This window comes from Macrosteles quadrilineatus, unplaced genomic scaffold (genome assembly GCF_028750875.1).
Source record: "Macrosteles quadrilineatus isolate MER2022 unplaced genomic scaffold, UCM_ALF_1.0 Scaffold_7__1_contigs__length_78375512, whole genome shotgun sequence".
Taxonomy (NCBI): Eukaryota; Metazoa; Arthropoda; class Insecta; order Hemiptera; family Cicadellidae; genus Macrosteles; species Macrosteles quadrilineatus.
The window spans coordinates 77,951,552-77,969,090 of NW_026542600.1; the positions used below are offsets into that span (position 1 = coordinate 77,951,552).

Genomic DNA, 17,539 nt, shown 5'->3' on the forward strand with positions numbered 1-17,539 from the left:
CTTTAATGTTTTAAGCTCTAAATTATACCATTGACATTTTGTTTGTACTTTCTTATATCTTACTTTTTTATTAGTTATTGTTGTTACAAAAAACACTAAAATAATATCTCTAGGTATCTATAAAATTTCTAAAACTAACATGAATGTCATTTGTCTGAAAAACATCCTCCCAACATTCTTTTCCTAAATAGAATTTGAATTCTCTATCTAATACATGTCTGTTTGCTACATTGATTGTACAGTTGTCATTTAAAGATGTAAATACAATATCTAAGCATCTTTTCCCTCTAGTAGTCTCAGTAACTTTCATCTGTAAACCATACATATTAAAGAGATTTACAAGGTTCACAGGAACTTTTTCAATACTAAGAAAATCCATATTAAAGTCACCACATATAACTGATAGCGATAACTGTAATTAAAACCAACACTTCGTTTTCCTTCTTGATGTTGTTCGGGTTGAAAAAAAGCTTCAGGCGCAACAAATAGGGCGAAATGTCTTCCTCAACTGGATTAAATCCTGAAATTCTGCCAACACTGATACTTGCCATTGTCAATAATGTCTAGTCTCATACACGCACTAGCCCTAAAAACAACTTTTATCCCGTACTACCCTAACTAGGATAGAAATAGTTAAGCTGATAACCGACTGCGCCAAAATGACGTAACCTTAAAAGTTAACTTAAGAAAAGTGGACAGCGTGAAAGAACCACTTACGATAATGGGTGGACATAGAAGAAGGAGGCCGTGACAATGCGTCCAACTTCAGGTTGAGTGGCACAGTGCAGCCACCCCGCAAAACGTAATAATTCTTCTGTTTAATAACTAGTATGAAATTATAATGACTTGTACTAAATTACCAAAAGTGAGCACAGGTTGTTTACACACATATAGTCAATACATGAAACATAGCATAAATTCATTCAGTGGAGTTGTTAATAGTTTTGATCAACATTCTCTATCCAAAACAAAGATTGTAATTGATTCTTATGCTCTCGGGTTTGGGTTTGGGTGTATCACTAGGTACATAGAAAACTAGGCCTACATGATATCAATATTTGTAAAATTTTAAAGACTACAGCCATAGAAAAAGTTGTTCTTAAAAATTGGAAAGTTTGAAATACCGTAACATTTGATCTTGTAAAAACTTGTAAGTAAAAAAATTAAGTTATGAGTTTGATGTGCCTAGGATAAGGAGAGTTATATGATGTGTTACCTGGCATAACTCTACACCTTGATCTGTTACATAAACTATATCAGAAGCAGACATCCAAACGAATCCAAGAATTTTAGCATTCTTGCTCTTACAGGGATGAGAGAATTCTACGAACTGGTTTCCTTCTTGAAAATGTATGAATTCCTGTAACAATAAATACTGTTTAATAGGACTTTGTAGCATTGAAACATATGCCTATACAATATCAATACTTATCCGTAACTATTGACCTCATCTTAATGCCATGAACCAGTTAACACACTTATAACTTCAACAACATAATACAAACACACAAAACACAAAATAGTAACCACCAGAATTTAACACTGAAAACCACCAATGGGAATGTTCGAGAGAACCTGAGTACGTTTTAATCCCTGATGGATATGATTATGGCCTAACAAAAGCCAAAACTAGTGTCATTCACAAAGGACAAATCAGAGCTGAACATAATAATACTAAATATATTTTAGGCAAACAAAAAATAACTAAGACAATTGGGAATGTTCATTGGCTAGAGCAGATAATTTATCAAGAACATAAGTTACACTCACAAAAGTTATTAATATCATAGACTGTCACGGTGTGTGTGAATGCCACTGAATATCTTGGTGGACAAATTCTTTTAGACACGTGTTGTAAATGCACCTGAACAATATAAATTCAGCTTGGTGAAAAACAAAACCACATGAATCAAACATACCACACATGATGATGTCCTTTGAACAGCCAAAATATTTTGAGAAAAATTGAATTTAATTGAGATAACTGGACCTTTCTCCTTCATCTTGAAACTTCTGACGTGAGAGGGAGGGCATCTGACAATGATTTCTGTCATCTCTCCTGACTGCACTGAAAATACCTGAAAATAACAAAGCGTTAAAGAATCTACCATGACATAGTGTACATCTGAAATAGGGGTTCAGTTCCAAGTGCAAGAAAATGATGAGTGGCTTGACCCCCAAGTGGGAAACGGAAGCCTGGCGAGCTCTGGCCCTAATCCGGGGTCGAACCCTTTTACGCTTCATTAGCCTTCAGTTCGCACACCAACTAGCTTTCCCCCCAAGAATACCTCTCTCCCCAAAAAGTACCTGACCCGTGGGTAAGAGAAGAGGATGACTTTGGTGCCCCGGTGGGGGGAGGGGTGCAAAGGGCAATGGCTCTGGGGAGGAAACACTTCCGTTACTGAGAGGGCAACTGATGGGATAGTGACCTTCCTAGAATTGAATTCTTATTGTTGAGATATTAAGTTAAACAAAATGTATTGCAGCCAATTCTTTGAATCACTAGAGTAATAGCATAAAGACGATTCAGGAAATGATCTAGCTATTTCCGTCTTAAATTAAACTTAAGCATAGCATGAGTAATATATGGACGGCTCAGGAAATTGCCAAATAGTTTCTAATACATAGTTGTTTCTAGCCTTTATATTTTCTGCTCCCTTAGTGCACTGTTTCATTTTACAATAAAAACCAAAAACTTAGCTGTGTTTTTTTTGGGAATTTTATTATCACTTTATTATTGTTATATATTTGTTATTGTGAATATTGTTTTATATAATTTATCATCTATTTAGTCAATCAAATTCATAAGAACAATAAATTGTTTTATATCCCTTGTTGAGTTCACAATAAAAGTATATTTAATTTTGACCGTATTTAAATAATGATGATTAAATTTAAAACAATAACGAAGGCCTAGTAACTAGTGTTGCATATACAACACTCGGTTGTGAATTTTCTTGTGCTTTGCCTTGAAACAAAAATTAGTTATATATGAGCGGTCTCTGGAAGATCACGCGGGTTTGGATGAATAGTTTAATGATGCCTATTGATTTGTTTCTATTGTTTCAGTACAAATTGATCAGTTTGTTAAACGAATTTTCTATTCAAAGGTATAGGCTCTTAGCTATTACCGGAGAAGCTATTCTCGTTGTAAGACTCCCAGGACCGATTTACTTTTTCGTTTTGAAGGGTCATAACAGCCAAAAACACCACCCGTCCACATTTTTAGATATATGTCCGTCAGCACGATAACTCAAGCAAATATAATCTGATGTTGATGAAATGTGGTATAAACGTGTAAACTTTCGTTAAATAATAAAATAGGGATTTCCCATTTTTGACCCTAAAACATACAGTTTTTCTATTTCTTTCTAAACCATTTTGTAGGGCTTATAAAAAAAAATCATTTAGTACCACAAAGCGTTGGTTGTACGCCTAACGGGGAGATAAAATTCAATAAAAACGGTAAAGTAAATATTACTCTTTGTTATTTTTATTTTTTTAATCAACTGTTATAGTTTGCTTGTTTATTGACGGATACTAATCGGGGAAATTTGTTTATTTCATACCAAGCTATCGACATTTTAACCAGCAAACACACCTCTTTTCTATCACTTTAGCAGCAAACTTAGGTAATCATTAAATCACTATCATTAGACAGTTTTAAGGGAATATTTTTGTGTAAATCTTGCTAGGTAAGCGAAAATTAGCTTAGTCTGCAGGTTTACTGCGGCGGGAGTAGGTTATTTTATTATAAGATTGAATTTGTCTGTTGAAATGACATATTATGGAAGTACGTTGTTCATACAATTACAATTTTTATAGTATTACATTTCATATCATTCGTTAGGTAGTGTTAATTTCCCCATTATGTGTAATTTAAAATTATATTTATTATATTTATTAAAAAATAAAATTATATTTATTATATTTAAAATTATATAATTCCCTTATTAAATGTTCCCTACACTTAATTTGTCCTCACATATTTGTAATTTGTAAATAAACCTAATGTTGGCAAATATTCTTTTCAAGCCAGCACAACACCAACTCCCAAATATAAGAGCCCCCATAATTATTTTAAGAACCCCTGAACATCTTAGTAATAATCCTACAGTATATTAATTACTAGCAGAGTACCCGTCCTTCTTACGGGGCTGGCGTATAAGTATGAAATGCTTATTGCAGTTATACTCGTAAATAATATACTACAGTATTTCGTCAATTCGGTAAATTCCGAATAGGTAGGCCTAAATATAATAACAGTTAAAGCAAAGTTGGAGAGGTTAAATTATAAATTATTCTTTACATTTTAAATTGACATGTTTGCTTTAATATTACGGTTTAAACTTCCGCGAGGGCCACGTACATTTCCTAATCATGTACTTTTCACTGCTTACGCTTCTTCGAAACTGACCAAAGTATACATTTCATTTTCTAAATCATCGTATAACATCATAGTAGCCACTATATATTATAGTAATCTCTCCCGTGAACTTATTTTACGCACCAACCATGTGTATTGTACACAGTCTAGGAAACCACTCACGACAGCTGCGTTTTGGGACCTGGACAAAAGCCGCAGCGCATCTATTACGCGTCTAGGAAACCACAGCCTTACGACTACGATCAGAAGGTGCAGCGTTTCCCATTTCGTTCGATGTTTGGAATTAACTTAACCTAAAAAAATGTTTGAAAGACTAACTATTTATATGATTTGTAGGGAAAATATAATGTGTAACACGAGTGCAAACTACCTCTGCCGCACTCGATAAATTTTCAACACTCGCCCACGGGACATGCGTAAACATTTCTCTCGTGTGCAGCAATGCGCCACTTCGCCCACTAGTTACACAAATAGGAATAATAATAAGCCTTTAAAATGATCTATCATCATGCGAAATTTCAAACCCAATTCGAGTCATTTCTTGATTGAGTCCCAAACAAATAACGAACACACACACTTACAGCTTTATAATATTAGTACGGTATATAATGATGTTTCGATTGCCAATGGACTAATGCTGCCCAGGTTCTTTAATAAAGTCCTATAACAAGTACAGTTGGATTTTTTTTAGCTAGAAGCAGTTAAGGTGTGGTGGAATATCTTTGAAGATGAACCTATTTGGCACTAGTGTGATCATGTGTTCAGACCTGTCAAATTTTGAGGTTAAATAAAAACAAACAAACTGACACAATAATTCTTGGAATTGACAATAGTTAAATATACTTTAAACTTACTCTAGCCTACTTTTATATAACTACTTGGCAATATATAGAATATTTACTGTGAAATAGAGACGTCATTCCTAATTCCAAATCAGCTAATGAATAAGTTGATACTTAATTATTTCCTCCAAATTATAGGTGATGGTTGCTTTGATAATAGTTAATTATATGAGTTAGTATTAAAATATTGAATCTTCTTGCATAAGTTAATTAATTTCGATCATTATATTAATAGAATAATATGGTTGCTGTGACTGGGATACACATAAAATAACCGTTGGGACATACAGTAATGATGATTTACGTCTAGTTTTGAAATATCTTAACATCTAAACATAGACTCGCCTTTTGGGTTTCATGTTAGAGATCAGAATTAAATACTCTTGAGATGACGAGATGAACCTTTATAGACTCACGTTTTGACCCATTTAAATTGTAATTAACAGCTAATTGTATTGCTGATAATTCATTAATGAAATCACTAATCAAATAAGTTCACCTCACACAAACAGGATAACATTATACAATAGGCCAAGGAAGCAAGATTCGAGTTTGGTTTATAAAATGCAGTAGCCTAAAAACAGATATTTTTCTTATAAATTAAACAATGAAATATACTAAATCATTTCATTTGATCTTAAATGGCAATTATTTTGTAAGTAATACAAACCGGCCTCTAAATGCTTGATTATTGATTGCCAAGATGCCAGTTTGTTTGATTTGATTTAACCTCAAAATTTGACACATATAAACACATGATCGCACTACAGCTAAATAGGTTCATCTTCAAAGATATTCCACCACACCTTAACTGCTTCTAGCTAAAAAATTCAATTGTAGGTAAGAATATTTTTGTATATACAGGGTGGTAAAAAAGTCCCTGGACAGTTAAATATTAAAAGAAATAATGCAGATAGAGCTACAATACTTGGTACAAAGTTACAGGGCATAAAACTATATTTTAACACATATTCAGTGATCCAATAACTCTTCAGGGGGACGGCCCACAAGGAGTCGGAAGAACATCTTAAATGGAAGCATAGGTCATAATGCACATCAAATTAAAGGTCTTCTTTAGTAGAATACAATGCCGCAAACCGCACTTCAAAAGGTTGATCCTGCTCAAAATGGCAGATGTTCAAAGATTTCTTGAATCCGCCATTTTGAATCTTTGAACGACTGCCATTTTTTACTCAGGCATTCTTTTGAGCTTGAATTTACGGCATCGTAATCTACTAGTGAAGACCTTTAATTTGATGTGCATATCGACCTATGCTTACGTTAACAATTTTCTTCCGATTCCTAGGGCTGTGCCTGAGGATAAAGCGTATAATAGCAATGTAAATTAAATGAATCTTTGAACAACTGTCATTTTGTGCAGGGTCAACCTTTTGAAGTGCGGTTTGTGGCATTGTATTTTACTAAAAAAGACCTTTAATTTGATGTGCATATTGACTTATGCTTCCATTTAAGATTTTCTTCCGACTCCTTGTGGGCCGTCCCCCTGAAGAGTTATTGGATCACTGAATATGTGTTAAAATAGAGTTTTATGCCCTGTAACTTTGTACCAAGTATTGTAGCTCTATCTGCATTATTTTTTAAAATATTTAACTGTCCAGGGACTTTTTTACCACCCTGACGCCTCATAGGCTCCACATATATTTTTAAAATTATATAACAAAAAATGTTCTATAATTTTAGCATTAGTATTAACTGTCAAACGCTAATCAATAGATACTTTCTTGGAAGCTCTGTTACTACTTTGCATATATTTGTAGTGCATACAACGCACGGCCACGCTCTCATGTTGTTCTCCTCTCGCCACAGCTCACATTCGCTTCACTCTCCTCACCCTCTCTCTCCTTCTCCTACCCCTCTTTACTCGACCACCCCTTTCTCCCAGCGAAATACCCGGTATAGTACTGTTGGGGAGAATAGGCTTATGTCAGGTAGTCTTCTCCACTCGCCTCGACACTCTAATGACCCCTTAATTTACGAGTTCGATAAGCCGGGTCGCCAGCGCTCCTACACTCCCCCCAAGTAATGTTTTTTCGTCAAGAAAATTGAAATCCTTTTTTTTTGGGATGTCCCCTCTCGATTAGGTTTGACCAATGGGGAGGCTAACTCAACACCCACCAAACCCAGTATACATGCCAATAGTGCTAATTTATTATGTGTTTTCCTTAACGTTCAATGTCTGTGAACTAAGTTTAATGTAGGCTAGTTGAGTTGTTGGTATGGATGTCATTCAACCTGATATCTTTGACATATATGAGCACTGGCTTTTTCATGAAGAATCAAGTTTTTACTCAAAAATAGGTGACTGTACACTTGCCAAAAAAATCCATCCATTGCCGGAAAAATCGCATACACGGTGGGGTTGCTATTTACATACATAATAAACTCAAATGCCATAACCTTGATCTGAATGATTTTTGTGTTGATTTTGATTTGGAAATTGTTGGAACGGTATTCAATGATTATTCATTGGCAGTGCTGTCAGTGAACCACTGGGACAATGGTGATTTTGATAACTTTTTATAGCTCTGCTTGATAATTGCTTGGACAATGTAAAATCAACTGGATCCTTATTGGTGGGGATTTTAATAAGTTACCCCATTAAATGTTGACCCCACAAGAACACAGAATCTTACTGAGATTATGAGGTCTCATGGATTGTACTGGAGAAACACAGTGCTGTTGTTGCCGACCATGATGCTGTAGTCACTGATGTCAGCTGTAAGCAGATACCTACTTACAGGAAAGTTGATGGAAATTGGATTATATTTTTTGCTGAAGAACGTGCTACAGGATTGGAATCTTGTTTTATGTGATAAAAGCAATAGTCTCTTTGACCTATTTTTTTGATAAATTGAAGTCAATATTTGACAAAATATTTCCTCTGAGATACAAGAAACAATCTACTTGTACAAGCTAAAGAATTCTAGAATTTCTGGTTCAAGAGGGAAATTGTGGTACACGGAGGAGTTGACTAGGCTAAGATCATATATTCTGCTCTTAAGCAACCTAAGTAAAGATAGACAAACTTGCCTGACCTATACCTTAACACAAAAAGATCAAGGTATACAAAGGCAGGATCAAGGTAGATGCAGCGAAGAAGGCCGCCAACATCGCATTTATACACAGGAAAACGGCAAGTGTGGAATGCCCTGCCAGCCCTGAACAGGTAAACTCCTTTTTTATTACTGCTGTAAAGGAGTTTGTTGAAGGCATTCCAGAAAGTATAGCAGTCACTAGTGTCCAACCTCAACCTAACATAGTTTTTGACAAGTGGAGATCTAAGTTTAAATTGGATTGAAAGTGTAAAGTATCATTTTTCTAATTTGGAAATCCTAACAGTGTTTGGAATTTATATATACGAGACAATAAAATAAACTAAGCAGCACCATTTACCAAAAATACAGTTAGAACTAAGTAGGCCTACCAGTAATAGATATAATACCAGAAATGCACAATATGTTATACAAAACAGACATAATTTAGAATTTTATAAAAAAAAAACACAGTGTATGCCTTAGATATATAAATTTTTTACCAAAAGATATAAAAAATGTATGTAATAGTAGGAAATTTTACTTTAAACTAAAAAAATACCTAGTAGAAAAAGCAATTTACTCCTTTGAGGAATTTTATAATTTAAAATATTGTGAATAGACAATAAGTACTCACTGACTCTATTCATTGTACTTGTACATTCATGAATAAAGGAGATTTTGATTTGATTTGATTTGATCTACTAACCAGCAGGAAATAGTTAGAATTGTAAAGAACTTTCGGCACTCGCAAAGTAGTGATGCCTATGGAATGACTACAACAAAATTAATTAAGATTATTGACAGCACTGCATCTCCTCTTGCTGCAGTGGTCAACCATAGCTTAGCTACAGGTATATTTCTCAACGCACTCAAGATCTCGTGGACGGTACCAATCTACAAAAAGGGTGACCCGGAACTTTTAAATCGCTATAGGCTGATATGTATCACTGCCATTCTGAGCAAAGTAGTCGAAACCATAATCAAGATCCAATTAACAGACTTTTTTGAACAAAATTTTATTTTATCAGTCATAAAACATGGTTTCAGATAAGGAAGATAAACTTCAACGGCAGTTAAAGATATGCTGTGCTGCGTATACGAGGCTTTTGAAGGTGGTGAGGCGATTGCACTCACCCTGTGCGATCTGATTACCGTAACTTAAAACTCAGGATTATGAAAAGAGCTGAGTATTGGCAAAACTGCAAACCTTTATTTCAAGATCTTGGCATCCTGGCAGTCTATGGGAACTATATATTGAGCTCCCTCCTCTATGTTAAAGAGAATTTAGCTGATTTCGAAATAAGAGGGCAGCTTCACAGTCACAATTCAAGAAACAACAACCTGATCTGTATTTCCAGATGCCGTTCTTCTAAAGTGAAGGACAGTTTCCCACTACTACTCTTACTGATAAGATACTGGTAAGATGTTTAATAGACTGCCTGAGAACATTAAGAACCTGTAGCCGAAACTGTTCAAAAAGAAGTTAAAATCGTGGTGTTGCCAACAGAGCTTCTATTCCTTGGAGGATTATTATGATGTCCAGTAGATATTTTAATTACTTTCGTGCCGCCTCAAGTTATTGAATATATTATGTTTAAGTATTTTTTATTATAACGATGAAATATAGAAGGCTGTGGATAAATTCCAGTCGTAGTTTCGTCTGCTTAGTTCAATCCCGTTCCATGAGAGTGTTTCTGAGTTGAGGTTGTTTCAACGTGAAGTGGCAAATAGTGATGGAAAATTAATGGGTTACAACACGTAGTTCGTTCGGAAAAATTGACAGTTATTACTTAGGTACACAGATCTTACTTCAAAATTTTCCTGAAAATCTGGGTGAGGTTTGATAATTAAGTTCGGTAAATAAGCTATTTATGCTGTAAAGACCAATCAGACTAGAACGTTGCAAGTGCCATCTTGATTAAGGATATAAGTAATAAGTCTTATAACCTATTTTAACTAACTAAACATGCTGATAATTATAAAATCTATTGAAGGATTATTAATCGAATCTATAGTTTCAATCAATATTAGCGTAGCCCAGTTAAGAAATTTAAATTTAAAAGCGTAGCCCCTTTTTATTATTTTGCTACATTAAAACAATTTTCTTCCGAGACACAATGTAAGTTAGTTGGTAGGCCTATGCTCTAAGTAGGAAGGAATCATTGTTCATAGTAGGGTAATCATACAGAATTTCGAAACATCAGGTACCGGTACTATGCAACAAATTACAATGTTTTTGTTTATTGACAAAGTAGTGGAACTGGAAATAAGCAACTTACCTGATTATGACATTCGTCAAAAAATACATTGTTGAGACGAGCTCTACTCACAGCCTCAAACTTCAGAGGTTCAGACAATTTTAAATAGTAACTTTCGATAGACATTATTACGTTTCTTTGGATTCGTAACTTGTGATTTATTTATCCTGTATAACAGCGAGAGACGTTCTTTTCAAATTATAAAAATCCTGTACACTCATAACTGTAAATATATACAAAATCTAACCTAAAATAACTACTAATTTTCAACAACAACAACAACACAGTCCTAACAATATGATGAGTGGATGAATGACAGGCAGACAGGCACACAGGAGGAGACAGGATTGACAGGAGACAGGACTGGTCAGTCCAGTCCAGTGGCATAGTCTAGTACAAAAAAAATAGTCTAGGCATAAATAATCATAGATTAAAGATACTGCAATAAATTAAGACTTTTATAAATAATTAATAAATGATTAAGAATGCCCTTTTGGAAGTTATAAAACCACTGAGTTCTTTCTTACTGTTCAAAACTGAAAAAATGGAGTTGTCCGTTGAAATGTAAAATAAATAAATATATATCTCCCCCTTAACGTACCTATGATAAATGTTGAAACTTGACGAAATTATGACAAAACTATGAAAAAACTATCGATTTACGCAAATTAAAACCCAATTTGAATATCGATGGACACAAATAATGATATTCAATCCCCAACAATTTAAAAAAAATTCTTTTTAAGTCCCCCCATGTATACCCACGAAAAGGCAAACAATTATTTTTTGTAGAGCTATCACGGAATAACACAAAATCATCAAAAAGAGTGAATGTGATTAGGTTCTTTCGAATAGACCAACTACATATAAAACTTAGAATATATCATCGATTTATTTTTCAACTATACATAAATAATCATCGGCTCAACAAGTAGATACTATTTGCTTCATACCTGTATTTTAGTTCATGAAATTGAACAGCTGGCATTCTCTAGTGTCAAGGGCAGAAAGAAAATTATTTCATCAAGCAAGCGTCAAATATTGGAAGTAGAAATACTTAAACTTTTTAAGTATTTAGATAGCTTTTAATTAACAGCTAAGTTAATGTGACTAGTGTTAGTGGTTCGTGCCTCCTATTTGATTATTAGAACATGTTCAGTATTACATGACATTTACTGTATTACCACTAGTCAAGTCAAACTGAATAGTTTAATATGAATTCAAAATTCCTTTTAGGTTATATACTTTTCTTTTCATGTATGTTTGTTACCGATGTTTACACCGATTGTGTCAGTTCGGAAGCATATAATTTTAGTTCCGCACAACTTCAGGTCATTGTTGATAGATTTTCAAAATGCTCAGAAAATAAGATATTGAAGAAACAGGTAATGCAATCATTAATGAATTCTTTGTCAGCCTAAACCCTTGAGAAGCAAACCTAACCTAAACTTAACCTAACTCTAACTTATATTTGAGAGCAATTGGACTAACCTTCTAAATTCAGTGTTCAATGGAGGGTTGATTTTCATAATTCTTCTCTTACTTATCTGATCAGTTTTAATATTTTACTTTGTGGGGATATTACTACTTTAAGCAGTTTAAATATTAATTTAATCCAATAGCAAAAAGATGTTTTAGCAAGGTAGGCCTACACAAGATACATCTTAGGTTTGGTTTTGCATCCAAAGTTTTGGCTTGAAGTGTACAACTGTTGGAGTTTGCAATCAATGGTGTAAATAGTACACCTACTACATACCTATGACATACCTCATGGCCAAAGCCCCACACACACTATCGAACATGCAGCCGGACCTGACCTAACGATGAATCCAACATCCAACCTGACAATGTTGGGTGTTTCCCACACACTGCCGAGTATGTTACCAAACAAGTCGGGTTTATTACCATATCAGTTTTGAGATGGATTTCGAGACGACTGTAGCTGTTTGTGCTGGAGTTTTGTGTTTGAAACGCAAAAAGGAGAAAAATAGGTGGGGTTGGTCCAAGCAGTGGTCATTGGAGCGAAACAAGCTTAGCAACATGACACTCCTGGGTATACTCGCCATCAATGAGCCTCAATAAAACCTCAAGAAAAAGACTTTTCCTAGACCGAAAAACACTTTACCAAGAGGATATCGTACACCCCTCTTTATAGGCATGTTATGTTTGTTACAATACAGTTTATTTTTGATGTCCCATAAACGCCATGAGGTCTCTGTAAGTTCAATGAACTCTGACCAGAATTGTTTATTATCACTTAAATACCATTATGGAAAACAAGTGTTCAGAAGTCATTTGGGGCTATAACTTCACAACACAACTCACTCATACAAATACAAGTCACAACTGGAAGTGGCTAGTCGAGCGGACGGCTTCAATTAAATAGAGTGGTTATTAGCCAACTTTAAAAAAAATTAAATATCCTATCACCTCCTTGCTAGTAGCTTCGACTTTTAGATTCTGAAGTAGGTAGTCTAGTTATCCTATCTGCCTATGTTGCTGAATTTTAAGTGGTTTACAATGTTCTTGGTACCTACAGTGTCTGATCGATGATTCTGGTGGCTTTCTTCTTTAGTAGGCCTACCTATTGGAATTTTTTCAATTGTATGACATATGTATGGCAGATGTATGACATGACGTGTGCCTCTCCACACTAACTTACTATACCAAATTTCAGGTGTGCTGCAAAAAATAAATATTAAGTTAGGCTATTTTAGCTATGTGTTCGTTTATTTCTTTAATTCTGCGTGGAGCAAAAAATGGCTATGATAGGCGTTTTTGTAGGTTATCTATATTTAGGTTCCAGGTTTGACTGGGGTGCAATTTTGAATCTTGTTTTCACGCACTGTCAGTGGCCACACGGGCGGTAGCAACACGCAGCATCGCTCAAGTGGTCCTCGCATGTTTAAATCAAGATAAATGTGATTTCTTCCAGATTAGCGTAAAATATTTTGGGGTCTAGCCAATTACACTGTCCACGTTTTATCCTAAAAATACGTCGACCTTACTGGACCAATTATTAAATTGTTATTAAAAGGAAATAAATTATATTGGACTAAAGAATGTGAAGAGGCATTTTTGTGGAGCAATATTTTAGTTATATTCAAAGATCTGATGAAATGTTAGAAATTGATTTAAAAAATGTCATAAATAGATTTTTTAATATAACATTTTTGATAGGCCTACTAAATGTAAATAATTAAATTAAAGGTGAACAAAATAAAATAATTTTAGTGTTGTTTTCGTATTGAGATTAATAAGCCATTCATATTTCTTGTTCACTATCACTAGCAGGGTGTCCACATTCTGGAAAGTCAGGGATAGTCATGGAAAGTCATGGAAAAAAAATTTGGTCATTGAAAGTCAGGGAAATAGGCAAGAAGTCATGGAAAGTCATGGAAATTTCCAATTATGGATGGATTTGAGGGGACCATTCAATGCTCTAGTCAGCTGTAACCCGGACTGTTGTAGCATTTTTCAGGATTTTTCACAAATGTTCGACAATTCAATTTATTACAGTTGTATTATTTTATGAGTTTTCGGTTTGTTTTAGTTCATTGTTGTACCTATTGTACTCCATTGTTATCTGTTATTACATATTCCAGTATTTTCTGCAAAATAACATGTCCAGGCAGTTATATTTGTGTGTGTATGTTATATTATAATTTGCGTGTAAAGTTCGTGAGTCATGGAAATCAGTGGTAAATGGTCATGGATAGTCATGGAAAGTCAGGGAAATTAATGAAAATTTTTTTGTGGACACCCTGACTAGTCAAAAACAAGGTTAATATTCCGGCCGTGAGGAAGATATACAACATAATCACGTGAATTCAGCAATCGACTGCGAGTTGCCACTGCGTTTTGCCGCTCCTAGACTTCAACCGGAACCTGTGCGAAAATAAGCTACATTTTACCACGTGAAATAAACGCACGTGAGGCCTACAACAGCGGGAATTCAATCAGCATGAAAATAAGCTAGTATTCACCCCGTGAAAAAACGCCTGTGTGGCCGTAGCCTTAGTGCCATTTTGTCACCAATACTAATTAGTTTAACACATATACAAATTTTTAACACTAACTTCTTTCTATCCTCTATATTTTCAAATCTTGTTTACATATTTTTAGACTTACAACTGTCTATTGAGTGAACAAGAAGAATCTCTCAAGAGCAATTTGGCGCAGACTCGAACCAAACCCACTCAAAGTGAAGGTACGTTAAGCTATCTACCTCATTCTGTATTTTTTTCTTGCTCATAGCTGTGTTAAAAGTAGACTCCTGTTGCAAAATACCTGTGTAGTACGTAACATATCTTAAGTTGCTTGGTTTAATTTATGCTAAAACTTCTTTGGAATCAAAGGAATAATTTACACCTTGATTTACTTCAAGCACAGGAGAATAAAACAAGCTTGATTAGTACTTTTACCCCATAATGCTCTTTGGAGAGTGCATAGTGATAAGTTATAGTCTACTCATCAGATGTGTCAAGTCTCACATTAACCCACTTAAATTTTATTTGACATTTTATGACTCATGGAGTGGTCTCTATGTATGTAAATTGGTGGGTTGGAAATGCAAACGATATCCGATTGACGTTCTATTCAAGGAATTGTCCATTCTCACTATTTGACAGCTATTCATTATCAATAAACGTCTTTAAAAATCATACTAATGTATTTAAGGAATAACTCACTCTCATAGTACCCATTACTCCTTATGAGTCTCCTCAGGCATTTCTTCGCTTCAGATAAACTATACTTTCTCTAAAACTAAATCTTTCTATATTTCTAATATACTCTGTCGAAATATCTGTAGTACTCATTTAAGTAATGATAATCTTTTTTAATCACCTTCACTTAATGTTTTCAAACTAAGAGTCAAAGAATTTCTCTTCAGGCTTTGTATAGATGAGGCCGATGTTATCATCATAGCTGATTACCGGCGTGTTTGACCCGACCCTTGCCCCCTCCATCCTCGGCCAGCATGAATCTTTTGGATATAGTTCTCACCTGATCAAAACTTTTAATATTCTCTTTGTTTATTGTATTTTAACACGTTCACTGCGGGCGTATCCGATCGGATACGGGCCGAGCGGTGTTCAGATGCTGCCATAACCGATCGGATACGCTCTGCAATGCCTTACATATATCTTTGTTTTTGCTCTAGCGTCAGTCAAATGCGGACCTATACCAGTAGTGGGTGAATTGCTTTTGGTTGTGGTGTAGGTTGATAGTAAAATTTCCCCATAAAATCCCCATCTGGCAAACTTAAAAATCAACTTGTTGTCCCATCTCTATCCCTCCAATCGCCAATACAATGGGACCGGCTACGTTCCAAGCAGTGCTGCTATCTGTGGGTGTTAAGTGAACTACGTCAACTCTTGTCGGACATCACCGAGCGTTATTTGCTATTCGTCAGACCGAAATTTAAAAGCCAATCACCCAGCAATCGGGTTTGTTCGACGCTGCGGGCTGCGCCGCACTGGCAGGGCCGGTTTAACCCATACGCGAACTACGCGGTTGCATATTTTTTGTGGTGCCAATGGGACACCATTTTCTTTCTAACTCTGCCGGTTTCTGCGGCGAGTGGTGAACGTTCATTCTCCAAGTTAAAACTCATCAAGATGTATTTAAGGTCTACGATCTCGCAGGAGCGCTTGGTTGGCTTATCTTATCACTAATGTCAATAGAAAATGATGTTCTGAACCAGATTGACACCGACTCAGCGATTAAAGAATTTGCCAAGATCAAAGCTAGGAGAGTTAATTTTAACTGGTAAGAACTTTTGAACTGTTCAAATTGAACATTCTGTATTATTTTTGTCAAGGTAATACATCAATTTGGTTTTTCATGTTTTCTACATGTTTAATGTATTTCATTAAAAATTCCTCCCTTGTCATCTATCTACACCTGTTTTTCATTGTAATAGGCTTTATAAAAACTTATATTGCATCCAAGTTATCCTGTAAAAATTGATTTCACATTTAGAAATAAATTGTTAACTTAGGGTTTTGCTAAAGTGTAGCCTATATGATGAGTAAAAGTGTAAAAATGTTAAATTTCTGTGAATAATAAACAGTTAGTTGAAAAAAGTCTTTTATTGCAAGTATTCTTCTAACCTAAACACTTAAAAAAGTTCTTCCCAAAATCTTGGGGAAAAATTTTAACAAATAGGGTTAAGCTATGTTCATAGGGAGTTGGGTTGGGGGGGGAGTCTAGGTGGTGCTGATTCAGATGTTCGCTTAACTCTAAAAAAATCCTAGAACCGGCCCTGCGCACTGGGGCTACGCCTGCCATTTGATGTACCGCAGCAAACGTGTTAAGAGTACCTATTCAATATAAATGTTTTTCCCTAAACTAATATTTTTTTAAGCAACAGTTTATTTCAATTTAAGTTATTTAATTTTCAAATAATTTGATTATGATTTCGTTTACTTAGCCTAATATTTTAATAGCAACCCAGCAGACGCACAGGCAGCACTTGCCAATGTCTGCTGATTTCATCAAATTAATCAAATGAAGTAAGCAATACAGAAATGTTTTTTTAGCAAATTTTTCATATAGGTAATAAGCTATTAACGTAGGTCTCATGGTGGGACCTGGACCAGGAGCCGATTTCCTTTTTTTTTCATGTCCCCAGAGGCCAAAAACACTGTCCGTTCATATTCATATAGGCCTATATATGTGTCCGTTAGCACAATGTCGATAACTGGAGCAAAAATTATACGATTTTGAAGAAATTTTTTACAAACGTGTAAACCTACATTTATTCAAACGAGTTTGCAAACCAGCGTGCTCAGACCATGGGAACTGGGTTTTATGTGGGGATTCATAGGGTAAAAATTGGGTTTTCTCATATTTTACCCTCAAAATATAGTATTTTCCAATTTCTCTCCAAACCATTTTAAAGAGCTTAAAAAACAAATTATTTAGTATCTCAACCCTTCCCGGACGAGAGAAATCATGACAGGACGGGAAAATATTTTTTTTTTTTCATAT

General features: G+C 34.9%; 2 protein-coding genes across 2 annotated transcripts in view; one reads left to right on the forward strand and one right to left on the reverse strand.

Annotated features, from left to right (window-relative positions):
- LOC128998539 (regulator of MON1-CCZ1 complex-like) overlaps positions 1–10,808 on the reverse strand; it is a 38,756-nt gene extending 27,948 nt beyond the window's left edge. Inside the window, exons 1-3 of the mRNA XM_054424715.1 lie at positions 10,565–10,808; positions 1,920–2,078; positions 1,217–1,360 (exon numbers count right to left, since the gene is read on the reverse strand). Coding sequence (XP_054280690.1) covers positions 1,217–1,360; positions 1,920–2,078; positions 10,565–10,669 — 408 coding nt within the window. The 5' untranslated portion in view covers positions 10,670–10,808. The remainder of the gene's footprint in view (positions 1–1,216; positions 1,361–1,919; positions 2,079–10,564) is intronic.
- Positions 10,809–11,592: 784 nt separating this feature from the next.
- Positions 11,593–17,539, forward strand: part of LOC128998008 (metal cation symporter ZIP14-like) — a 46,804-nt gene continuing 40,857 nt past the window's right edge. The window contains exons 1-2 of the mRNA XM_054423930.1: positions 11,593–11,928; positions 14,669–14,753. Coding sequence (XP_054279905.1) covers positions 11,758–11,928; positions 14,669–14,753 — 256 coding nt within the window. The 5' untranslated portion in view covers positions 11,593–11,757. The remainder of the gene's footprint in view (positions 11,929–14,668; positions 14,754–17,539) is intronic.